This window comes from Rhinoderma darwinii, chromosome 2, assembly GCF_050947455.1.
Source record: "Rhinoderma darwinii isolate aRhiDar2 chromosome 2, aRhiDar2.hap1, whole genome shotgun sequence".
NCBI lineage: Eukaryota > Metazoa > Chordata > Amphibia > Anura > Rhinodermatidae > Rhinoderma > Rhinoderma darwinii.
This window is the reverse complement of record NC_134688.1, coordinates 181,354,348-181,381,406: the sequence shown is the minus strand read 5'-3', so window position 1 is coordinate 181,381,406 and position 27,059 is coordinate 181,354,348. Positions and strand designations below refer to the sequence as shown.

Below are 27,059 nucleotides of genomic sequence, written 5' to 3'. Positions count from 1 at the left end.
AGCTAGTGTTTTAGTTTCTTGTTTTGGAATAATCCCACAGACCTTTTTTATTCAGAATAGAGTTTTAGATTATTTTAAAAAAAGTCGTGTGCTAGAATCAAAATGTTAGCATCATTTCTATTTGTCTTAAAATATACATATTCATTTCTTTTGGTGTTCGTTTATAATATGCGGTTTATTTTCTAATGCAGTGCGCTTTTAATGCAGTTTCTACATGTTCTTTCTGCAGGATGTGCTCCTTTGGATGAGAGCACTATGGAGAAGACTTTAGAAGTTCTGGAACGGCAGTGCCATGAAAATATGAGTCATGCCATAGAGACAGAAGAAGGCCTAGGTATAGAGTATGACGAAGATGTCATTTGTGATGTGTGTCGTTCTCCTGATAGTGAGGAAGGCAATGATATGGTATTCTGTGACAGATGCAACATCTGTGTCCACCAGGTGGGTTTCATATTTTGGAGACGCCATATTTAGTATTTTTTGCAATGTACAAACCACTGTATCCTGTTGCTGTTCAAACTATAACCCATACTTAGCTTTTCAGGAATTCCCCTAGAAGTTATAATTACATGGTGTTTGATATTACCTATCAATGCATAAATTGAAAGCTCTCTCTCCTAATAAATCTTTGTTTACACGGGCCAATTATCGGGCAAACCAGCTCTCATGTGAGTTTTTTTGTTATATATTATTTTATTTTTTTTAATAAACCGGTCAGTTAGTGTAACTTTATAATTAGTATTTATTAAAAATTTGTTTTACTTTTTCTAAATACAGCTGCTCTGTCTTCTCTATATAGAGCAGCTGTATCTTTCGTCTTGACCGGAATCCGTCAGTCCTGCGGAACTTGGATATGATGGATGACAGGTGGAACCTGCGTGTCAGACACGCAGGACCCGCTGTCACTGGACCCATCGGTCCTGCGGACCTGACAGGAACAGGATTTAGCGCTAGATACAGCTGCTGTGTATAGATAATACAGAGCAGTTGTATCTCAAAAAGTAAAATTAATTTTTAATAAAGACTAATTATAAAGTTACACCAATTACACTGACTAACCTGTTTTATTAACAAACAAAAAAATGTCCATCAAAGGTTTTAAAGTGTATAGCTTTCTGGGGAAACCAGGGACTAAAGGCCTAAATACACCAGCAATTGGGGAAAAAAATGTTGGGTTGTAATTTCTCTAGTTAGTGGTGGGATAAATCTTTTACTTTGTCTCATAAATTGTCTCGTGCAAGTTACAAAAACTAAATTACAAGATACATACGCATTGGTACAGAACTCCTGTTAAGCTACATAGAATGTATCCCAGGGTATTAATTTTGTGTTGGAGCTGCTCATTGGCGCCAATGCTACATCTGTGGTAGGAATGCCCTGGTATGGCCCCCTTGTGGCAGGACCTAGCCACACACTCTATAATGCATTGTTCCATGTAACCATAATCAAATCCCTAGGTAAAGGAAGTCCAACATGTCTCCAACAAGAGTGACATGGGTAAAGGCATTTGGAGTCATAAATGCAAATGGAGGAGCTTAGAGCCTCCGATAACACATTGGGAGAAATATATTCATACTGGCGTGTCAAACACAAGTCTTAAAGTGTAGCTAAACGTTTGACAAACTTCTGACAGGTCGTAGTAACAAGTCAGATGTTTGGATTGGTGGGGGTCCGAGCACGAATACCCCCACCAATCGCTAAAACGAAGCAGCTGAAGCGCTCGTGTCCGGCTTTTTCCGGAAAGCCGATTTATCGGAGTACGGGCTCATAGACTTTCTATTGAGTCCGTACACCGATACATTTATTTGCGGAAAAAAACGAACAGACACTAAGCAGCTGAGCGCTCACACGAGTGCTTCAGCTGCTTCGTTCTAGCGATTGGTGGGGGTCTCAGTGCTCGGACCCCCACCAATTCAAACTTCTGACATGTCACTATGACATGTCAGAAGTTTGTCAAACGTTTAGCTACACTTTAAACTAATGTAAATCGGTGGAAAACTCTCCAAATATATTAAAAGATGCACACTTTTTACTATATTTGGCGTATCTTTGGCTGTGCGACAGAAATGTAAATCTACGCCTGCTATAAACGGGTGTAGATTTGCAGTACTATCTGTATATAGAGAAATGATTTTTTATGAATCCAGTACAAAAAAAATGCATTTCACCATAAATATCAAGTTCCCAGCAGTGGCAAAAATTGGCTAATTTCAAATTGTCAATGGAGAGAAGTTTCTGGAGGAGAACAGGTGTTAATTCACACTGAATTAACCACTTGCCGACACAGGACGAGCTGCGGGTACTTCGCGCATTAGGACAAGCATTCTCGTCCTGTGTGACAGCCGTGTCCACGCGCGGTCAGGAGCGGGGCAACGGCTGTAATACACTGCCGCAGCCCCGCTCTAACGACGGAGATAAGAGAAACCTCTTCTCTCCACCGTTAACTCCTTAAATGCATTTAAAATAAATAAGGGGAGGGGGGACTGCCCTTTGATCGCATCACAGAAAATCCCTGTGATGCGATCAAAGCCCATAACTTGCATGGCCAGACAGCCCAGGGTCCATTGAAGGACCCCAGGGCTGTCTGACCGTATTCCCTGTTAGGGCATACTGAGGTATGGCCTAACAACTGCCTGTGTACAATGTACTGGCATATAGATATATGCCAGTACATTACAGTTAAAAAATCAAAATGAAAAATCCCTCTATGGGATTAATAAAAAAAAAAAAAAGTTAAATGAATTTACTTGTTTTTTAATGTTAAATTAAAAAAAATACACAAATACATTTTTTACAATAAATAAATTAAGTCCCAAAATTTGGAATAATATAGACCAATTTGGTATTGCCACGATCGTAACAACCTGTACAACAAATGTATAACATCATTTATGATCGTTGTATGATGTAAAAAAAAAAAATAATAAAACTGCAGCGGAACTGCTTTTTTTTCCTGCATTTTTGCCAAAATAAAATGTTATACTAATCAAACGATCAAATGTATTTGTACCAAATAAAGGTACCTACACAAAGTACAACTCGTCCCGCAAAAAACAGTCTCATACAACTCCATCGAAATAAGACAGGAAATAAAAAAAGTTGAGCGTCAGGATGCAAAGAGGGAAATACTAAAAAATTGTTCTGTCCTCAAGGCCAAAATTTGCTGTGTCCTTAAGGGGTTAACTGTAAATGAACGCCTGTTCTCCTCCAGCAACCTCTCTCCGTTGACTATGAACTTTATTTGAAATGAGGCAATTTTTGCCACTGCTGAGACCTTGATATTTTTGGTGAATACTGCATCTTTTTGTATGGTCAGGTTTTTTTGTACTGGATTGATAAAAGAATTTAAAAAAAAGCTTTTGATATCACCAATCATAGAATAAACTAAGCAGTATGATCTGTATAAGGGTGGAGAGACCTCACCTGCATGTATCGATCACAGCAGTGGTGCCTTGAAAATGTACCTGGTTTTTTTTTTCCTATTGTTTGAAACTTTTTTCTGGTGGATGCCCTGTCTCCTTTGGCTAAGCCTCATCCCTTTTTATTTATTTTTTTATTTTTTTTATGAAACTTTCAGAAATTTTCGATTTTAAGACAGAAATCTGGTGTAATCCTGTTGCTATATCCCCCCTCCCTGTATTTGGTTTTCAGTCCACATGGCTACCATGGTCTCAATTTAGGGGGATCCTCTACATTTGTCACTTGGATGTTGAGTGGTACACCACTATCCAAACATTGTTAACCCATAATAAAACTATTGAGAGATAGCAAAACCCCTTCCTACACCTCATAATTTTACTTTTCCCGTCTTCCCTGGTTCTTTACTTTTTAGTAGTGTTTATTTTATGACCGTATAAACTGGGCATGTATGTGTATTATCTTGTAAGATTAATTTTATCTTCTGTCAGGCTGTCATAAAGTGTTTCACAGACGTTTAATAGAAACTCTTATATAAAAACAATAAATCAATGTATAACCGTTCCAATAAGACATGATAACCTATACTGAATCTTATATACGACATGTTTTTCCTCTGTTGGAAGGCATGTTATGGCATCCTGAAGGTTCCAGAAGGCAGCTGGTTGTGTCGCACCTGTGTGTTAGGTGTTCATCCACAGTGTATTTTGTGCCCAAAGAGGGGAGGAGCCATGAAGCCCACAAGAACTGGAACAAAATGGGCCCATGTCAGCTGTGCACTGTGGATACCTGAGGTACTTATTTTTCTGTGCTGTTGTCTTTGCTCGCAGGCTTTCCATATTGCTAGTATTATTTTGTGTTGCAATCCGAATCCGATGAGAACTTGCTGAACTCGCTTCCTGTTGCTTTTAGTCTTTCATAACAAAGGGCAGCATATTATAGGTACAGGTCTGGTCTTCCAAATGTTAAGGGGAAATATGCTGTGATTTTTGTAAAAACATTAAAAGCAATAGAGCATTCCCATAAGGACTAGCTTGTGTCCACTGGTTTTATTAGCCTGTTACTGTCCCGTCCCCCCTCCCTCTGCCATGCTGATGCCAGCCTCTGAATTGGCCATTATAGACAACTGCCATACTCTGGGTAGCTGGGGATGGTGTGGGAAGCACTAGACTCATAAACTATCTCTGCTAATGCTTCCTCTCTATTGCTTTTAGTAGTATTTTACAAAAATGGCTGTGTATTTTTCTGTCAGGGCTTATTCAGACCAGCGTAAAACTTGTTTGTGTGCTGTGCGTGGAAATCACGCACAGCACACTGACCCATTGATTTCAATGGGGCCATTCACACATGCAGCAGTTTTCACGCAGCGTGTCTGTCTGTTGCGTGAAACTCACTGCATGTCCTATATCGGTGTGTTTTTCATGCACCTACGCGCCCTTGAGGTCAATGGGTGCATGCACATCCACTTTGTGAGTGCGTGAAAAACACATGCCACTTGCTAAGCACAGATGCAATAACGAAATGCACACGGACCAGATTTACGCATGTATTTTATGTGCATAAATCAGTCACGCTTGTGTGAATGTAGCCTAAGATTTAGCCCAGTAAATCTACAATATGAAATTAGGGCAACATAAGTAACCGGTCGACTTTAAGAAGATGATTTCTCTTTATATTTTCCATTTTATGAACGCTGCAATTTTGAAAATGTACGGCTATGATATAGATATATGTGATATAAAGGGGGTTTCTACTCTTAGGAATGTAATGCTGTCAATAACGTTTTCACGTATAGGTGAGCATTGCTTGCCCTGAGAGGATGGAACCAATCACCAAGCTTTCTCATATACCTCCGAGTCGGTGGGCATTGGTCTGCAGTCTCTGCAAACTGAAGACAGGAGCCTGCATACAGGTATAGTAAACCTCTCCCTTAGGGGGGATTCACACGAGCGTGTATTCGGTCCGTGCGGGCCGCGTGGTTTTCACGCGCCACGCACAGACCAATACAAGTCTATGGGGCAGTACAGACAGTCCGTGCTTTTTGCGCAGCGTTTGTCAGCTGCGCAAAAAGTGCGACAGGTTCAATATCTCCGCGTATTTCGCGTATCACGCACCCAAAGTCAATGGGTGCGTGAAAACCACGCAGGTCGCACGGAAGCACTTCCGTGCGAACCGACTGAAACAGCGCACCAGCTGTCAAAAGGATGAATGTAACCAGAAAAGCACCACGTGCTTTTCTGTTTCCAAACATCCAAATGGGGTGTATTTGAGATGAGCGAACCCGGACAATCGAACCGAACTTCACCGGGTTCGGCCGAACTCGTTTTGGCCGAACCCGGCAAAAAAATTTCCGGTACGCGACGTCCGGAGATGGTCACTGTCCAGGGTGCTGAAAGAGTTAAACTGTTTCAGCACCATGGACAGTGACTACCGATCCCAATAAACATGAACCTGTGAAAAAAAAACGAAGTTCTGACTTACCGAGAACTCCCGGCTTCTTCCTCAAGTCTGACCTCCCGGGATGACAATTCAGTCCAAGTGACAGCTCCAGCCAATCACAGGCCAAGCACAGGCTGCAGCGGTCACATGGACTGCCGCGTCATCCAGGCAGGTGGGGCCCGATGTCAAGAGAGGCGCGTCACCAAGGACGCGTCACCAAGGCAACGGCCGGGAAGTTCTCGGTAAGTACGAACTTTTTCTTTTTTTTTTAAGAGGTTGCTGTTTATTGTGTTCGGCATTCACTGTCGAGGGTGCTGAAAGAGTTACTGCCGATAAGTTAGCTCTTTCAGCACCTTGGACAGTGACGGGCGTCGACTAGCCTCATCTCTGATGGCGGCTGCGTGAAAATCACGCAGCCGCGCATCATACACGGATGACACACGCAGCTGTCAAATGTTTTTTGCGCGCGCAAAACGCTGCGTTGTTTGCGCGCGCAAAAACGCAACGTCCGTCTGTATCTGCCCTTACAAAGAGGATATTGTTGGTATTGTTTTTGTGGTATGCTAAACTTTAACATGACTTAAATGCATGCGGTACTTCACAAGTTGTTACATTCTGCCATGTTTAAAGGAGTTGTCCAAGGAAAGAATTTTATGACGTTTTAAGTCACATCGGTCGGGGTCTGGCAGCTCGGGCCAACACCAATTTTTATAGCAAGTTTCCAGATCTCCCATTAATTTCAGTGGATAAGAACTTCCTCTCAAAATCGATGGGGTTCCCAGCTGCTAGAACTTCCACCGGTGAGGTCATTAATCTTTATAAAGAACATTTTGAGCATGGCAGATTGTGAAAATGAAATAAATTTCCATTCTTCTTGTTCTGGTCTGGTTAATCTCTATTAATTTTGTGACAAAAATAATCTACGGATTCCATTTTCTTGTTTGTAGTGCTCCGTTAAGAGCTGTATTACAGCCTTTCACGTTACTTGCGCATTTGAGCACAGTTTGGACATGAAGACTATATTAGATGAAGGGGATGAAGTAAAATTTAAGTCCTATTGCTTAAAGCACAGTAAGAACAAGCACTGTGCCGCAGAACAGGATGAGCCTGACAAAGCTCTTGTAGACAACAGACAAAGTGAAAGTGAAAAAACTAGTCTACGTGCTCAGAAACTGAAGGAGTTGGAAGAAGACTTTTACACTATGGTAAACGTGAATGATCTGGCAGCTGAACTGGGATTGCCCAAGCTAACCGTGGACTTGATATATTCTTTCTGGATGTTGAAACGAAAAAGCAATTTTAACAAACCGCTTTTACCACCTAAAGAGGAAGAACAGAATGGTTTGATCCAACCCAAGGAGGACAGTATTCATACCAGGATGAGAATGTTCATGCACCTTAGGCAAGATCTTGAGAGAGTAAGTTTGGTTTTGCATGTATGTACGCCTCAAAAGGCTAAATTATTTATTTTTACTTCAGCATAGATTTCTAATATATAAAATGAGTTGTATCTGATCTTCCTAATTTGTAGATACAAATTACAAGGAATAAAACTTCTGTAACATAATAGAAATCACCTCTGCGTGAACAGACTTGTTTTTCGGAAACTCCCATAGAAGTGAATGGAGAGAGACATGCACCACATGTGCACGTCCATGTCTCCATTCATTATCTGCCTGGATGAGGGGGCTGTCTAACCCGGTGGGCTGGGGTTTGTGAAGCCCCGTTGGATAGGTAGGACTGGTCCTACCTTTGGGACCAGGACCTATCAGACATTTATGACATATCCTGTAGATATAGAAATTTCCCTTTTTAAAGAGTATGTCCCAGCTTTTTAAACAACATTTTTACAGTGTACATATAGAATTGATCTATATAACAAGATAAGTTACTTTGTAAACACATTTGTATTGCTTAATGTTGTATCGGTCCTGAATTACAGGCTACATTCACAATTTTCCAGACTTGAAATCTTTCAGCACCCTTGCTTCTGTGCAGAGCGCACTCTGGTGAATTACCTTCAAAGAAGCCTTTGTTTTTACTCTGGTCACTGTCCAGTAATCTGATGTAAAAAAAACTAAATGTCCTGCTACGTTAAAGGAACTAGGATGAGGTCCTGTTCACATCAGCGTTTCCCTCAGAGGAACCCATGAATGGAAAGGCAAATGGAAACCATAGCTTCTGTTTGCCTTACCATTGATTTCAACGGTAATGCTTCGGTTACAAATAGTTTCCGTTTGTTTCCATTCTGTAAGGTTTCCGTTTTTTTAGCGGAAGCAATAGCGCAGTCGACTACGCTATTGTTTCCGCTAAAAAAAGGAAACCATTTGCAATGGAAGCATTACCGCTGAAATAAATGGTAATGCAAACGGAAGCTTTAGTTTAGATTTGGCTTTCCGTTCATGGGTTCCTCTGACAGCCGAAACGGAACCCATTAACGGAAAACCTACACTGATTTGAACACAGCCCAAGCTGTTAGGAATGTTTCTGACAGCAAGCTTGACGGTTTTCAATGACAAGCAGCAGAATTGTGAATGCAGCTCTGCCCAACAATACAAACTCCGGATCAGGACACCGTAAGTAATGGAATGTATTTCCAAACCGATTGTATATTATATCTATGTTTACAATGTAATGTGGCATACAAAAGTGGATATATACCCTTTAAAGGGACCCCCCCTACCATATTGCTGGGATAAGTCCTAAAACCTTGATTGTGGGAGTCTGCAGATACATTAATGAAGAAAGCAGCCTGCCCATTCATATCTCTGCTCATTGAAATGAATGGGAACTCATTTTAATGAAATTGACGAAGAGTCACACAGTAAAAAAAGAAACTCCAGTAAATATAAACAAGTAGATAAACAAACCATAGAATCTGATATAACCCAATTTTACAAATCTGTAATATCCAGGTTAGGTAAAATAGCTGCGTTATAAAATGTCTGCTACCCAAAATGTTATATATGTTTAGAACTTAATCAATTGCCTTACCCGGTAACTTCTCTAATTCAATTAATAGATAAAAATAAATTCATATGTAAATCAGGAAAACCTTGTATGGCTCAAAGATAACTTTATAAAACAAACATCAGGGGGGGTCTAGTTCTCCCTGATGGTCGAGATTACTATTTGACTACCCAAATTAAAGCTCAAAAACATTGGTGGCATATAGATCTCACAGAAGAAGTGCATAGAGAATATTCTCTTGCCTATGGGGGCACCCTTGAATCTCTCTTGCTTGCCTCTCTTGACAATTATGTTGTCCCTAAGCCCCTTATCATTTGCATACTTCCCTCAACTGGAAATCCTTCCACGCTAAATGCCGCACCTCGACTGTCACTTATCAAAACAGAACCTATTGTTATAAACAAGCTGATTAGATTATACATTGCACATACAACATACTTATGCGAAGCATAGTAACAATCTTGCATTATTTATGTTGGAAACAAAATAAATATTTTAAGGCGTTATCAGTGTTCTGAAAATTTTGGTGTGAAATTTTGGTGTAATAGCTGCAAACGAGATAAAGAAGCAATACTTATCGTTTCCGGCACTGACACTCCGGCATCGCTCCCTGTGACTGTTTACATGCTTGTAGCATGTGACTCCTGCAGCCAAAGGGTTTTGCGGGGCTCAGCAGTGATGAATTGTATTTCTGGCATAATGCCAGAAATACAACACGTGACCGCTGAGCCCTCTGATGTTACGTGCATGTAAACAATCATTGGAAGTGCCGCCGGCGCATCAGAGCTGGATCTTCAGATGAAGGGATAGGTAAGTATTGCTTTCTTTTCGCTTATTTACCTCATTATTGGCCATTACCCCAAAATTTTCAGAACCCAGATAAGCCCTTTAAAGGGGTAATCCGAGAGTATAAGAAAATAAACTAGTTGCAGGAAATGTGATAAATTAACAAACCAAAGATTATTCAACTGTTCAATCCACCAAAGCTCTGATGGTCCCCATTGGTCTTTGTTTACCTTTCCTGCAGCAATGACATGATGTACATTCATGTGACCACTGCAGCCAATCTCCTGGGCTCATTGGTCACGTGCCATTCATACTACCAGCACCGCTGAGGCCAGTGATTCACGTGGATGTAAGGCAGGGAATGTGAGCAGACCACCAGAGCATCAGCCCTGGAGCGCTAGGGATTTAATAGGGGAGTAATGTTTGGATTGTAGTTTTATCACCTTTCCAGCAGCTTGTTTCTTCTACTTTCGGATTACACCTTTAATAATATAAATGTGGCCAAGTATGACCGATTTGTAGAGTAATTTTTGGAGAAAATTAATTATGAGCACCACATATGTGAGCATAGATGTCAAATTTTAGTCCAAGAGGGTTGTAAGAGAGAACCACTTCACCAAGTATGTGGCATGGTTCCACACTGCCACAATGCCAACATCAGTTGGGCACAGAGGGAAAGATTTTATGCAGCAGGGCGGGAGATTCCATTTTTACTCATATGTGTTTCTATTAAACAGGTAAGAAATTTGTGCTACATGGTAAACCGAAGAGAGAAGCTCAAATTGTCCCACAGTAAAGTCCATGAACAAATCTTCAACTTACAAGTCCAACTTGTCAATCAGGAGATGGCAGCAGGTAACCTACTGTTCACTAGGTCATTACCAAGGCTGATGAGTTCTGTTGGAGAAATGGAAATGTAGAACTTTATGGTTTATAGAGCGGACTGTGACATAATAAAATAAAAAAATATATATCTATTATCTGTTTGCGTCTTTCGGTAGAATAAGAACTTTTCTCCTTTAAAAAACGTTTATATGTAAATTATTTGAGTTGCGTTTTTGGGCTTGGTTCATGATTAACCCCTTATTGACCGGGCCTGAAAAGGCCTTAAAGACTAGCTACATTTTTCCGTTTTTACCCGTCTGCCTTTCAGCAGCCATAACTTTTTTTATCATTGACTTGGCCTTATGAGGCATTGTTTTATGCGGGAGAATATGTATTTTATTTTTTTTGCATTCTCTGCATCGTTTTTCTTGTTGTTTTTATCCCGTTCACGTTTAATGCTAAATGACCTGTTAGATTAATTCTTCAGGTTACTACGGTTGTTCAGATACCGAATATATGTAGGGTTTTTATTCAATGTAGGGGCAATAAAATATATTTTATGCAAAATATGACTTTTTTGGGAGACTTTTTTTATTTGATTTTTTTACTTTTTTTTTTTATCCCATTAAGGGATATCTTTATTTATAACTCTATTTTTTTTTTTACTTTTAATATATTAGCATACTTTTGTATGCTAATACATTACACTGTGTCACTATGAGACAGGTTGCAGCACATAGTGTGCCCAAACAGCAGGCAAACTAAACAGACAGCCCTGGGGTCCTTTGTAGGTCCCCAGGGCTGACTGCAGAGGGATTCTCCAGCCTTTGATAACGTCACCTGGTTCCCGATGACTTTATCAAAGAGGGGAGTTCCCTTTGATCATGCCGCGGTCACGGACCGCGGCGATCAAAGGGTTAAACAGCTGGGGTCTGTGTTTACCCCAGCTGTATTTAGCAAAAGACGTCACTGTAGACTAAGCGCTTGCACCGCCTGCCATCAAGACGGTGGGCAGTCGTTAAGGGGTTAAAACACGATCTATATTTTTTTCATTACAATTGGGAGAATATACTGCATTTAATCTGCTCAAAAAGATAGACATTTATCTTTTGCGGTGACTTCACACACAGCATTTTCACGAAAAACGTCTTTTTTTATTTGTTCTACATTTTTTTTGCACCAGTGGTGGCGGTTTTTCAAAATCTCAATAAGCCCGGCTTTGGTGGGTTGAGCTGTATTTTATGATACTTCGCATGTAGCATAATTTAGAGATGTGTGCTAGTGAATATTGGGAAGGAAATTACACAACTATTCTCAGAAATAGAACAGCAGAGAAGACGGTAAATAGAGGATCTCTTTTTCTATGGGCTTTTTGTTCAGGTTTTTCTGAGTAGTATACGGATACTCTGGCTCTTGCTAGCCTGGGCCAGGTGCTCTAATGTTTATCTGCAGCACTTGGCACTTACATAGAGAATATCCTGTGACCGCACAGGATTTGGCTGCAGTATGAACTATATGAACCTAATTGATATTCGTAACACACACTCTTCTCTGGACAGTCGTTCTACCCTGACGGATGGAGACGTTCTTAAACATTTGCTTTTATGTGTACATAAATGGGAACAAAAGCTAGATTTGGGGTTGGTATTAATGTAAGCTAAATTTATGCCCAAATATCAACCTTTTGGGTTTTTTCTTTTTTCCTCTTTTTCTTTAAGTTAAAATAGGCTTTTATGGGACTGTCCTTAGGAAATGGCATGCATGGGGTAAGCAGGTGCTCAGGTTTATTTCTAGATGGCTTCATGTGGATGAATGTGTTCTTTGTAATATGGTACAGAATAATTTTCTCTAATACAGTTCGTTTCTGCTAGCTAGATAACGGTTAATAACAAAAAAGTCCCTTTAAATCCTATGTCTGCGTACTCAAATGGAGGCTTAATGGAATGGTGAAGCATGAACGCATCAACAAGGAATAAAGATCTTTGATTTATACAAGACTGCCCTATTTAATACTAGCAAATTGAACAGTGACGTGATTTTCACTTGCATATATAAAAAAAATAATTGAGGCTTAAAGAGGACCTGTCACTTACTCCTACAAAGGGAGTTATTAGACTCCTGTAATTGCCGCTGTGTCTGTGAGTCCAGCGATGTTTGTTCCTTCTGCGTCCCCCCTATTGCTGAGATAGTGCCCCCTCTTTATTTATTAAACAATATATAAATTAACCACTGACTAGTCAAGTGGGTTTAGCTGCCAGCGATTCTAATTGGACGGAGCTAGCAGAGCGCCTCTGACTCTGACCTATCGGCGTGAGGCGGTTTCCTCCAGACAATCCTAGGCCAGCGTCCTTGCGTGCTAGCTCCGCCCATTGAGAATTGCTGGAGGCCGAACCCACTTGGCTAGCCAGTGGCTCGTTTACGTATTTAATAAAGAGGGGGCACGATCTCCGCAACGGGGGGGACGCAGAAGTAAGGAACAATCACCGCTGGACTCACAGACACAGCGGCAATTACGTGAGTCTAATAACTCACTTTGTAGGAGCTAGTGACAGGTCCTGTTTAAACTGATTTCCTGCATGTTGCTATGACTCTGTTTCCCTAAATTCTGCCATGACTATATGGTTCATTTTCTTAGGAATATTCTTTAACAGCTTCTGCCATTTGATGAGTGAAATGTTTTGTGTCAGACAACCCAAAACTTCCATTGCTATACTGTGCCTATCTTACATCCATGTGAAATAATAACCTTTTGTTGATTTTTGCATAATTCAATATTATAATCAAATATATTTCTATATTTATTATTTTTCTGTTACACTAAGGCCTCATGCACACGACCGTAGCCGTGTGCACGGCCGTGATTTTCGGGTCGGCCGGCTGCGGACTGTCAGGGAACTGTCAGCCGCAGGCCGCCCGCACATGCACATGGCCGCGGCCATTGTTTTCAATGAGCCCGGACCGCAGAACCGGGCCGTAATAAGACATGCCCGTTCTTTCTGCGGTCCGGGCTCCCGGGCCGTGCACGGACCGCAAAAACTACGGTCGTGTCCACGGCCCCATAGAAAAAAATGGGGCCGCAATTCTCCCGTGGATTTTCGGGGGAATTGCGGCCGCAAAAACACGGTCGTGTGCATGAGGCCTTAGGCTAACTTCACACTCTCGTTGTATAATCCATTACTTTGATCCGTTTTTAGATCAGAATAACGGGATTAAAATTGATCCCTTAAAAATCCCATCGAAATAAATGGGATTTTTATTTGCATCTGTTTAGCGTCTGTTATGTTTGTCATCCGTGTGTTTTTGTCGTGTAGAGTACAGGACAAAACATTCAAAACAACAGATGGATTATTTTCTTCATTAGTGTTCATGTAAAACAGATACAAACTGATTCTAATTACGTTATTTTGATACCATCCGTTAAAGAAATAACGAATGATATTAAAACGGATAGGGCAACAAAAATGTGAACATAGCCTAACTGGAACTAGGTGGGTTTCTTGTTCTTTATTTAGTTTTTGTGTGTCTAAAAGGGAATATAAAATGTTTAGACACATACACCAGTAATCTGTAGTTTTGAGGGCAAGCCGCGTTTGTTTTTAAACCACAACATTTGCGTTTTAGGAAATGGTTCTAGAAGTGCTGCTGCTACTAGTACTGCTACCGCCAAGTGTCCAGACCTAATGTTCCTTTTTGTATGACTGTTTCAGATTAACTTCTAATATATTTTGCTGGTCTTGTGTCTCTAGGACAACCTTTATCAAGTGCGCTGGAGAAAACCTTATTCCACCCTCCTCCTAGAATAACTTTGAAGTTAAAAATGCCAAAATCCACGCTAGGAGACTGTAAAAACAGTTCAGTGAAGACTGGAAAACGATCAGGCCTTCTAGATAAGAACAGTAGCAGAGAACTACAAAAATCTTCAGAGGTCCTCACTAAACACTACTCCCGCTTTGCCTCTGAACAAAGAAGGAATGGATTACTAGAGAGTAGTAATCCACGGGTTGATATTCAGGAACCAGTAAAGCAGCAAACTTCACGATATAGGAGCTCAGGTAAACCGATGTCTCTACAAGCTGTAATCCACGGACAGTCTTCAAACGGAAGTGGGAAAGTTCAGCATGAACATGTCAAGTCCAGCAAGTCTAATGGAGTTTTACGTTCTAGTGCGGACAGATCCCAAAGGGAGAGCTTAAGCCAAACCTCTCATGACCAGGAAACGATCATCACAACTCATCTGTCCAGTCCAGGCAACTTTAGGAAATCCAACATTGAACATTATAGCCGATCATTCAAAGAAACCACAAATAACTTAGTTAGGACAACAGAAGATCTGCGAAGCTGTGAAAAAACGCAAAAAAGGCAGTTGGCAAAAGATCGTTTGTGGAACAAACAGACAAACGAATGTCAGTCTTCTGGGACTCCATATCAGGACAATGATGGCTATTGCCCAGATCTAGAATTGAGTGACTCCGAAGCTGAAAGCGATGAAAATAAGGACCACATGCGACTAAGGAGAAGCAGCTCAAGTCGAGAAAGCCCTAGCAAAGACTCTAACAGAAACAGTCGTAATAGAAGCAAAAAGAGTATGGTTCCACACAGTTCAGGACAAAGGTGATAGCCCATGACACCCTGAATCCAGTTCTTTAATTTTATTAGAGGGCATCTATCTTCAGAAATCCAGTGATAAAAGAGAATTCTTTTATTTAGCTGGGTTTTTAGAGGAAAGGTTGTTCTAAGGATGTGAAAGAGTTATTAATCTAGGAGAATGCACAAGCTGCAGTGTTACTTTTTATTAAGTAGAGCCTGGAATAATATGCACAATTAAATTTTTACATTGTTTGTAACACCAAAATGTTCTTAATAATATACTATACAAACACCTTGCTTAATTTATGTGAAGGCAAATCTCTACGATAGTTTTAATATGCTTTTAAATATCTTTGCTAACAAGTGAAAGTATTACTTTGTGTAAATACTTTAGTTTTTAATGTGGGTTTTAATGGCAATGTACAGGAATTGCTTGTTGTGCAATGCATTTGATGTAAATATTTTAACTATATAACTACCACATGCCAATGTGTGAATATTGTTTACATAGGGAAATGGTAGATTTACATTATTTATCATCATGTTTCAGTCACACTGAAAAAATAAGCTGAGCATGTGGCATATGCATGAAGAATCATCCATGTGATCTGCAGTACCTAGAATTTATTCACGGCAGCTTGGTAAAATAGCACTGAGAATTTTTAGCACACTATCCTTTTGCTCTGCTGAGGTTTTGGGGAGTTCAACATTTAGAGAACAGGTCTTCCTAAGCAATTTCAATATTTAGTGTGCGAACAGTAGTTCATTTTGGGTTATCCCCAAAGTTAGTTTTGCTTTTTTTTTTTCTGGTCAAAATGCCCAATGTTCGGAAAGCACTCTTAAAAAAACAAATTGCTAAATCTGTGCTATGTGGATTAGTAGTACGTTTAAAATGTAACCGTTGTTTTTAGGTGTCTTTTCAGAATAAGCTGTCAGGTGTGTACATAAGGAATAACACTATTACTGGCCATTATATGACTTTTATATGTCATTTATCAGCAGTTTTCCTCCTGTGGAGACGCTATTTGTAATTGATTGCTTTCCATGAGCTTCGCTCCAAAGGGGTAGGAGACTAGCTGCTATCATGTCTCCCATACATAGCAAACATAGAAAAGAGGAGATCCTGCTACACAGACACACACACACACACACACACACGTACTGAGCAGTGTAGCTGAGACTCCAGCACTAAGGTAAAATTGAACTCCCTAAAAGCAGCAGTCTGTGTCTCACTCTGCAGCTGCTTTCTTCCTCCTCCGCTTTTTATAGACTTCCGTGGACAGCACCTGTAACCATCTCTGTGAGCTTAGAATCTGTCTTTCTCTGTCTCAATGAATACAAATTTTACCAGTGAATGATCAGTGTGGGGGGGGGGGGGGGCCTGATAAGTGGAGAAGAGGCATTTTTCTGTGAAAAGATATATTGCAAAGTTTAGCACCGCTTGTACTATTGATTTATGAGGGGGGGGGAATAAATAAGTGATGGTTACACTTTAAGGCCCTGTTCACACGGAGGTTTTTGCCGCAGAAAAATAAGCGACATGCCCTATCTTGGGGCGTTTTCTGCCTCAAGAACCCCATTGAAATCAATGGAGACGGAAATAAACGCTTTTTTTTTTTCTGCCGCCATTTTTGACGTGTTTTTCAGCAGAAAATGCGTGTGCTGGAAAAACCACGCTGAATTTTCTGTTCTGCCTGCAAAAAACTGTGTGAACCGGGACTAAGACTTTCAGTCATCCTGCTATCCCAAAAGCACAGACTATTCATGAAACCAATAGTTACTTTCCTGAAAATGGTCAATATTTTAAGATTTGGTTTGTATATACAAATCGATAAACCCAAGAAACAAAAAAGGAAATGAAGGATAAGGGAGGGAAGAAAGGGAAGGGGACAGGAAGAGTAAGAAAAGAACAGAAAAAAAGGAGTGGGCGAAAATCCCTGGTACGGAACTAGGCACTCGGCGCAGTCAATCCCCCCCCCCCCCCCCCATAAAAAAAAAATAGATTTTATTTTGTAAGATTAAAGCCAGTGCACTGGATGCATGGCGATTGATTCTAAAAATTTAAAATACATAATTTGTATTCCTACCAAACAAGCGCTGGTAATGTTACAGTTGGAATGATGCGCACAAAATACATATAAAATGTATGAATATTGAGAGACAATCTGTGCAAGTATATGTGATAAACTGTACCTCCCCATCTAAAATACTGGCAGCTCCCAACGTTTCTTCCTTGAGGTGTGGATTCAACGGCAACTTATTGAATGGATTGTCTTGCAATGCGATTTTACATATGATTTTCTGCAATTTTAAGAGGGAGTCTTATTTTTAAAGGGAATAAAATAAAAATTGCATTGTGATATTTTTGTAAGATTGCAATCGCATAACACCGTGATCACTAAGGGCAACAAGAATGCTTTTTTTTTTATCTCTAAAATTGTTTTGATGCATGACATGTCACAGATTAGCATCTTTGGCTAGTACAAACACGTCATGTATACAGTTTGACATAGCCATGTCTTGTGTGACACATGGAGAGCGTGAATGATTTCAGTTGGACATTTGTGTACCAGAGGCCTTGGTTAGAAAGTTAAGCTTTGTAAACGCTACAGAATAAAAACCGACAAATACATACTTGACTAGGCAAATGTTACACTTAGCAGTTATGTACTGAACATGCAATTCACTACCAACAATAACTGTCAATTTTATTAAAATTGTAACACAATTTGTTTTTTAATGCACAGGATTTTTTTTAAAGATTGAATTTTAAATTAAATACATACATATGGTATATCAAATTTAGTTTATACACCAGTGATGGTTGTTCCCTAGTTGTTAAAACACTGACCTAGAAGTGCTGAGGGCTCAGCTGACCTTATTTCCAAATGATACCAATATCTGTTAACCAAAATACAGGAGAGGTCATTACTGTCCTTTAACGAAAACTGGGAGGGGTAAACTTACGCCTCATTCACACGACCGGGTCCGAGTGTCGGCCGATAAAATCGTCCGTTTTTCCCGGCCGGTTTGCATCCGTTCCGATTACGTTTTGGGCCGTGTTGCCGTTTTTAACGGCCGATTTTGACCCGTTTTGCATCCGTTTTTCTCCCTGTCAGTTTTAAAATCGGATGAATTTCATTTAAATTTGTTGCCACACAGAGCCCTTTGTAGATAATGCCACACAGCCCTCTAGGTAATGCCACCCTGCCCCCTGTTGGTAATGCCACCCTGCCCCCTGCAGGTAATGTCACACAGCCCCCTGTAGGTTGCACCCATCCCCCCCCCCCCCTTACAGGAGAAGTCACTGACTTCAATGTACATATATGGACAGTTTAGTCACGGACTTCTCCTGTAGAGGAATCCCTGGCTACAGGGTCGGGGATTCCGCTTCTGGAGTGACGTCACTGTGTCCATATATGGAAAGCGTAGTCACTCACTTCTCCTGTAGCGGAATCCCCAATCCCCGGCCGGGGATTGGAGATTCCGACTTCTACAGGGAGCGTAAAAAGACCCATCTCCTCCTCACATGCACTCTGCACTGTGAGGAGGAGAGAGAGCGGGAGCGACGGAATACATGGCCATCACTCGGGACACATTCCGGTGATGACCGTGTATTACCCGGCCCCATAGACTTCTATGGGGGCCGGGTAAACGGCTGAAAATAGGGCATGTCCCATTTTTTTGACGGCCAGGTTTCCCGGGCCGTCAAAAAATCGGTCGTGTGAATAGCCCCATTAGGGGTCTATTGTTCCTAATGCAGCCGGGTGACCCTGTCGTGTGAATAAGGGCTTAGGTTAAAACATTGACTTCGTTTTTATTGGAGGAGCTGTCTCAAAAATCTTTTCTATGACCTGTAATAAAAATGTGATCTCTGTTGGCTAAACCATCGAAGTTAGAACTCTGGAACAGTCATTGACCCACATTTTATAATGGTTTATTTTGCACCAATAAAATTGTAGAGGGTAGTTGGCGAGCTGTGCACCTAACTTCTAAATCTGGTGTATTTGGAATTGTCTGACTGATTGGATTTCTTTTTGTGCCTGCTATTGGCTGACGCACATTTGCACCACTAATTTGCATCTTTAACTTTTGCTTTGATTTTAAAAGTACATTTACATCTTGTCTAAGCCCTCTTTCGTCATCTGGTTTTCTTTTTTGGTGTGCGAAGGCAAATGTTGCATATGTGACTCCATTTTAGATGCAACTTTTAAATATTGACAAAAATTGCACAAGTTTAAGTGCAAACTGAATAATGTGTCGTTTTTTTGTTTTTAATTAATGGAAATTACAGAACTTATGAACGCTCTCACTTGCTGTAATTCCTATGTGTTTTGAGGTCACTTCTCCATTGACCGGTTCACTGGACTAGTAGGGTTACCAGCAACTAGACCCCCCACATATCAGAATTGTGCGAATTGCTCCTTAAGATGGGGAATAGAACCCTGCTAAATATGTTGGTGCTAAAGAAGCAATGAAAAAATAAATATATAATTGATGACTAAAATTATGCAACACAGTTGTCCATACATCATGCTTTTATTTATTTATTTATAGATGGAGCAAGCCACAAAAATTAGATCTTCCAACAGTATTACTCTGGTGCTAAGCTATGCTGTCTCTTGAAAATAGTGAATTCAAATTGTGGCCTACAAAGGTGACTCCATGGTATAGCTCATCCTGTGTAGGAGCATAATAAAATATATTTTACCCATCTTCAGATGTGTTTGCCCCCTGTACATTAGTACATCGTGAAAGTCTCTTTAGTTCAGCTTGTTTTTGTTGTTTTTTTCACTGTTTTTAAACATATATAAAAATATGTATATATTCAATTTTAAAAAAAAAGGACTGAGCCTTTCTGATGTCCCTGTTTTACAAGTACTTTTTCATTAAATTATGTATTTGCCAACCTGATATTTGGAGTCAAATTTCTTTTAACTTGATTTGTTTTAAATGTTTAAATTTGAATTTTATACAACAAATGTAGCAAAACTGGGTAATGGCCTGCTCGGACCACTATTTCTAGCCTGTGAACCCTTTGTTGTGTTTTTGTTCCAAAACAGTAAGGGTATGTGCACACACAAAATAAAAAACGTCTCAAAATACGGAGCTGTTTTCAAGGGGAAACCGCTCCTGATTTTCAGACTTTTTTTAATGGCCGTTTTTGGAGCTGTTTTTCTATAGAGTCTATGAAAAACTGCTCCAAAAACATCTCAAGAGGTGCCATTCACTTTTTCGCTGCCATTTTTCAAAACTGCCACTTAAAAAAACTGCCTGTTGGAACAGAACGCTGTTTTTCCTATTGCAATCAATGGGCAGATGTTTGGAGGTTTTCTGCTTCCGATTTTTCAGTCATTTGGAAGCCCTTTACGGCCCGAAAAATGGTTGAAAATAAGCCGTTTGAACATACCCTAACTGATCCCAGCAAAGGTTTCTTTTAACCTCTCTGACTGAGGAACTAGTCCTGACGTCTATATTCCTACCGCAGAAGTATTTATGGACTACATTGCATTCCAAATTATTATGCAAATGTTATTTTTCGCTGATTTTCCTAAAAAATAGTAGATGCAAATGACGGTCAGTATAATCTTCAAGCCATCAACCGTTGGAGTATAATGCAAATTTTATTGAACAAATCTAATGATGACAGATTTTTTTTTTTAGAAGTAAAAACTCAAAATTAACTGTTTCAAATTATTATGCACAACAGTGATAAAAACATTTTAAAGGTTGTAAAGAGAACTAAAACGGTAATTTGAATTTGCAGCATCAGGAGGTCATATTTACAGAAATCAAAAGCTCTTTCAATCCAAAAAACCTTAACAGGCCAAGTTACATGTTAACATAGGACCCCTTCTTTGATATCACCTTCACAATTCTTGCATCCATTGAATTTGTGAGTATTTGGACAGTTTCTGCTTGAATATCTTTGCAGGATGTCAGAATAGCCTCCCAGAGCTTCTGTTTTGATGTGAACTGCCTCCCACCCTCATAGATATTTTGCTTGAGGATGCTCCAAATGTTCTCAATAGGGTTTAGGTCAGGGGAACATGGGGGCCACACCATGAGTTTCTCTCCTTTTCTGCCCATAGCAGCCAATGACACAAGGTATTCTTTGCAGCATGAGCTGGTGCATTGTGATGCATGAAGATCATTTTGCACGGTTCTTCTTTTTGTACCACAGAAGAAAGTGGTCAGTCATAAACTCTACGTACTTTGCAGAGGTCATTTTCACACAGTCAGGGACCCTAAAGGGGCCTACCAGCTCTCTCCCCATGATTCCAGCCCAAAACATGACTCCGCCTCCTCGCTGACGTCGCAGCCTTGTTGGGACATGGTGGCCATTCACCAAACATCCACTACTCCATCCATCTAGACCATCCATGGTTGCACGGCACTCATCAATAAACAACACGGTTTGAAAATTAGTCTTCATGTATTTCTGAGCCCACTGCAACCGTTTCTGCTTGTGAGCATTGTTTAGGGATGGCCGAATAATAGCTTTATGCACACTTGCAAACCTCTGCAGGATCCTACACCTTGAGGTTCACGGGACTCCAGAGGCACCAGCGGCTTCAAATACCTGTTTGCTGCTTTGCAATGGCATTTTAGCTGCTGCTCTCCTAATCCTATTAATTTGTCTGGCAGAAACCTTCCTCATTATGCTTTTATCTGAACGAACCCGTCTGCTCTGAATCAGCCACAAATCTTTTCACAGTACGATGATCACGCTTATGTTTTCTTGAAATAACCAATGTTTTCATACCTTGTCCAAGGTATTGCACTATTTCACGCTTTTTGGCAGCAGAGAGATCCTTTTTCTTTCCCATATTGCTTGAAACCTGTGGCCTGCTTAATAATGTGGAACGTCCTTCTGTAGTTTTCCTTTGATTGGGCACACCTGGCAAACTAATTATGACAGGTTTCTGAGATTGATTACAATGATCCAAAGAGCCCTAAGACACAATACCATCCATGAGTTTAATTGAAAAACTAATAATTAAAAGTTTATGACACTTAAATCCAATGTGCATAATAATTTGGAACACGGTGTACATGTCAGACTATGGATCCTGATGATGATAATACACAGAAAATGGCTGCTTTTTTGAGTCGTTAACTACTATCATGGTCTCAGCTGTTTTTTATTTATAACCTACGTTTTCCACATTCTGTTATCACCCAGCTTTTTCCCACTTAGGCCTTATGCATACTACTGTATTTTGTTTCCGTACAACCGGTCTATGCTGCCCTACTCTACTTTTGTATGGATCTGATTTCATAAGAAGGAGGCTGCAATACCTAAAAATCACCGCTACATCCGTGTCGACAATTCACAGTGAGCATTGCAAGTAGAATTGAAGAGGAAGCCGCTCTCGTACGTGCGGTGCACCCCTTCAAAACAGCTGATCAGCGGGGCCCCAGGAGTTGGACCCTGACCCAGCAGCTATTGAGGATAGGCCATCAATTTTTAGGGACTGGCCAACCCCTTTAAAGCATTGCTTGAGTTGTGGGGACCCTATTTGTATCTACAGTTACTGTGCTCGTTTCGGCTCCGCTCTCATGTTCAAAGTGACAGAGTTTTGTGACTGAAAATCTATTCATTGAATGGGACCATCATAGAAATTTCTGCAACAAATTTGCCACATGTCAACATACTTTCGATAACTGTCGGGATAATTTGTGTGGTAAATTCACAAATGCTACAGCAGCCTACAAAATGAACAGCTCTGAACGGTGATTACTTGTCCATACATTGAATCAATTTATGGATCTTTGTTTCACCTAAACCCAGGCATAAATAGTTAATCTCAACAAAGTTAAATATTGATGTTTAGTTCATTTAAATGTGTAACCTTTGGTCTGCCTCTGTAAATGGAAGGCAACACTACTCATTTAAAGACTTTTGAAATTGCGTTTTGTTAAAAAAAAAAAAAAAAGTATACTTTTTGAAATACAGCTTTTATGTATCCTGGATTTATAGAAGCTGTATCTTGCAGTCAAAACCAAATCGGTCAGTTCTGTCGGACTAACGGCTTCGGTGAGCGCTGGTCCTGCGTGTCTTTGACCAGCAGACTCTAGCTGTTATTGATAAGCAGGGCCGGCTCCAGGTTTATGTTGGCCCTTGGGCGACAGTCTTAGTAGGCCCCTTTGCGGGGGAACTCAGGCGGCAATAAAATGGCAGAAAACGTCACTTTGTGCCCCCATATACATGTAAGGCCCTGTTTATGCCCTTATATAGAAGTCAGGGCACCAGTTAGTACTCCCATAAATGTAGTGCCCTCTGTAGATAGTGCCACACAGACTCACCTACCAGGTAGTGCCACACAGCCTCCCCCCCCCCCCTCCATGTAGGTAGCACCTTTGGGGGCTCCCTCTAGGAGTGGAATCCCCAGCCACAGCATTGCCGACGCTCTGGCTGGGGATTCCGCTTCAGGAGAAGCCCCTGACGTGACTGTGCATATATGGACCGTTATGTCAGGGGCATAGTCCCAGGCAGGGTACTATTAGCACTCTGCCTGGGATTCCTGCTCTGCTTCTGACATCACTTTCCATATATGGATAGTGACAGGGCCGGCCCTAGGTTGGATGGAGCCCCGTGCGGGACTCTATTGCCTCCCGCTACACAAACCAAAAATTAACCACATATATAGACACGAACATACTGGAACATATATACTGTACATACATAAGGACAGATATTTAGACATACAGGCAAATATACATACATGCATGCATTCTGGAATATATGCAGACAGGTAAATATATAGAAGTACAAACACATATATACATACACACACACACACACACACCGGCAGATAAATACACAGAGAGGAACATAAATACAAGCACAAAGACACGTTCACAAACAGACCCATATATACCCACACAGGCACATATCTATTACATTATCTGTACTGTGTATATGTTACCTGCAGTCCTATGTAACACCGCTAATAACACAATGATAACTGTGTACAGATAATGTCGTAGATGATAACTATACCCACACACAAACACACTAAGAGGCGGAGTATATAAGGGGCAGCAGGGTATATAAGGGAGAGCAGGGTATATAAGGGGCAGAAGGGTATATACGGGCAGCACAGATATGTTTGTTTTATCTGTTCTACTTAAATATTGAACACACTTTTACAAAGCGACAAACACATGCAGACACACATACTGTAACATATACACATACAAACAGAGACACATACTGTATATAGACACTCACCATTTCTCCTTGCTGACAGGATCACAGGCTTCTTGCAGGACGGGCTGTGGGCGGAGCTTCCTCCTCTTCTCTTGCTCCTCTGCTTTTATTTACTCCGTGTGCGTAACAAAGTAGAGGCAGAGCCTAGTGGCACCCCCTACATGCTGGGTGGGTGCAGCGCCCTGTGCACTCGCACACCCCTAAGGCCGGCCCTGGATAGTGATGTCCGGAGCAGAGCTGAAGTCCCGGGCAGAGGCTAGTAAAGACTCTTCTCTGGTACTCCATCTCTAGGGAAGCCCCTGACATCACTGTCCATATATAGATAGTGATTTCAGGGTCAACCCCAGAGCCAAAGTACCGGGCAGAGTTCTACTAGCTCTCTGCCTGGGACACCGCTCTGCTCCTGACAACACTGTCCACTGGGCTTTAACTACCGCTATTGCTGCTACAGTGGTAGGAACGCCGCCTCCTAGATACAGGCTGCCTCTAAAAGCAGAATCCCGGGGAGACTCTGGCCGGGGATTCCACTCCGGAAGGAGCCATTCTGGCAGCGTCCCGCGGCCAAGTGGGCCCTGGCACTTGCCTGGGTGCTGACGCCGGCCATGCCTATAAGTTAATTAACATAGATGTGATCGATAATCGCTGTATTGTGCGTTCACTAACGCAGTCAGTCCAGCTGACATGACGGATTCGGCTTTGACCGCACTATACATCTATCTTAAACAGTTTAATTTTTATTTTTTTTAAATAAAATACACACATTTTTTTGTTCTAGGAAATTATCTAAGCCTTTTTTAAAGCCATCTACTGTCCCTGCTGTGACCAGCTCCTGTGTTCGTCTATTCCATAAATTCACCGTTCTCACAGTAAAGAAGGCTTGTCGCCTTTGCAGGTTGAACCTTTCTTTTTCCAGACGGAGGGAGTGCTCCCTTGTTTTTTGAGGGGGTTTTACATGGAACAGGATTTCACCATATTTTTTGTATGTGCCATTCATATATTTATATAAGTTAATCATGTCCCCCCTTAGTCGTCTTTTTTTCAAGGCTAAATGGGTTTAGTTCTTTTAATTTTGCCTCATAACTTAGATTCTCCATGCCCCTTATTAGCTTCGTTGCTCTTCTTTGTATTTTTTCGAACTCCTGGGCATCCTTTCTATGAACTGGAGCCCAGAACTGAACTGCATATTCTAGATGAGGCCCCACTAATGCTTTTGTAAAGTGGTAATATTACATCCCTATCCCGCGAGTCCATGCCTCTATTACTACACGACAATATCTTGCTGGCCTTTGAAGCAGCTGATTGACATTGCATGCTGTTATTTAGTTTGATTTACAAGTACACCCAGATCCTTCTCAACAAGTGACTCCCCCAGTGTAGCTCCCCCTAGCACATATGATGCATGCATGTGCATAACTTTACATTTATCTACATTAAACTTCATCTGCCAAGTGGACGCCCAAACACTCAGTTTGTTTAAATCCGCTTGCAATTCACGAACATCTTCCATAGTCTGAACTATATTACATAGCTTGGTGTCATCTGCAAAAATAGAAATAGTGCTATTAACCAGTTCAGGACCGGGCTATTTTGCGCCTTCAGGACCAGACACCGTTTAGCCATTTTTAGCACGTGTTAGTTAAATGGCTATAACGTTTTTATTTGTTGGGCTAACGACGTGATTTTTGCGACGTTTTTTCCGTAGACAATGCAGGTTTCATTTTTTATCGTTTTTATACACCCCTTTTTTGCTATTTTAGAATTTTTATTCATAAAGTTTGAAAATAATAGTAAAAATATAAGCTTTTTTACGTTTCAGCTATTTTTTTGGGTAATAACATAGGTTTACCATAAAATAGACCTTTTATTTGTGATCGTCATTGTCTACCGTAAATTTTAATATATTACATGTCTATATTAGGGTAATTGGGTCAGCGCTAGCGTTACAACAATGATTGGCGGCGGGAAAGTTTTTTTTTTGGGATGGGTATTTTATGTGTATTTATTTAATTATTTTTTTGCACTTTACTTTATTTTTTTATTACTATGGTCTGTCCCTCAAAGGTCAAAAAAGACCTTTGGGGAACTTTATATATTTTTTTTCTTTCTTTTACACCATCTTTTCCACTGTAACTGGAGCTGCACAGCAGCCCCAGTTACAGGGGAAATCGGCCCTCTCATAGTGACGCTTGTCACTAATAGGGCTGTGCTGGTTCTTGTAAGACCCAGCAGCATCCTGCCACTAACTGCACCCGGCGATCATGTGACCTGTCACATGATCACCGGGAGGAATAGAGACGGCGCCGCTGCTGCTGTCTCTATTCCTATACACAGCGTTCATTGAACGCTGTGTAAAAAGACATTGGAGAAGACAGAAGCAGTGAAAGCTGCTTCTATCCTCTCCTCAGGGTCCCCGGCAGTCACTGACAGCCGGAGACCCGACATTCAGCTGCCCGATCGCGCGGGCAGCAAGTTAAAACCCGAGCCGTAAAAAGTCTATGGCTCGGGTTTTAAGGACCCTGACCGCAGGCCGTAAATATACAGCCAGCGGTCGGGAACCAGTTAATCCCATCCTCTATATCATTAATAAATAAGTTGAATAATAGAGGTCCCAGCACTGAACCCTGGGGTACACCACTTAGAACCGGGGACCATTCATAGTAGGAATCATTGACCACAACTCTCTGGATACGGTCCTTGAGCCAATTCTCAATCCAATTACAAACTATACTTTCTAAACCTATAGTCCTTAATTTACCCATTAGACGTCTATGGGGGACAGTGTCGAATGCCTTTGCAAAGTCCAAAAACACTATATCCA

At 40.9% G+C, this 27,059-nt stretch overlaps 1 protein-coding gene across 1 annotated transcript in view; it reads left to right on the top strand.

Annotated features, from left to right (window-relative positions):
- JADE3 (jade family PHD finger 3) overlaps nucleotides 1-19,933 on the top strand; it is a 79,378-nt gene extending 59,445 nt beyond the window's left edge. Inside the window, exons 6-11 of the mRNA XM_075852566.1 lie at nucleotides 230-441; nucleotides 4,044-4,211; nucleotides 5,213-5,329; nucleotides 6,804-7,274; nucleotides 10,350-10,467; nucleotides 14,184-19,933. Of these exons, the coding sequence (XP_075708681.1) occupies nucleotides 230-441; nucleotides 4,044-4,211; nucleotides 5,213-5,329; nucleotides 6,804-7,274; nucleotides 10,350-10,467; nucleotides 14,184-15,052 (1,955 nt within the window). The 3' untranslated portion in view covers nucleotides 15,053-19,933. The remainder of the gene's footprint in view (nucleotides 1-229; nucleotides 442-4,043; nucleotides 4,212-5,212; nucleotides 5,330-6,803; nucleotides 7,275-10,349; nucleotides 10,468-14,183) is intronic.
- The last annotated feature ends 7,126 nt before the right edge of the window (nucleotides 19,934-27,059 follow it).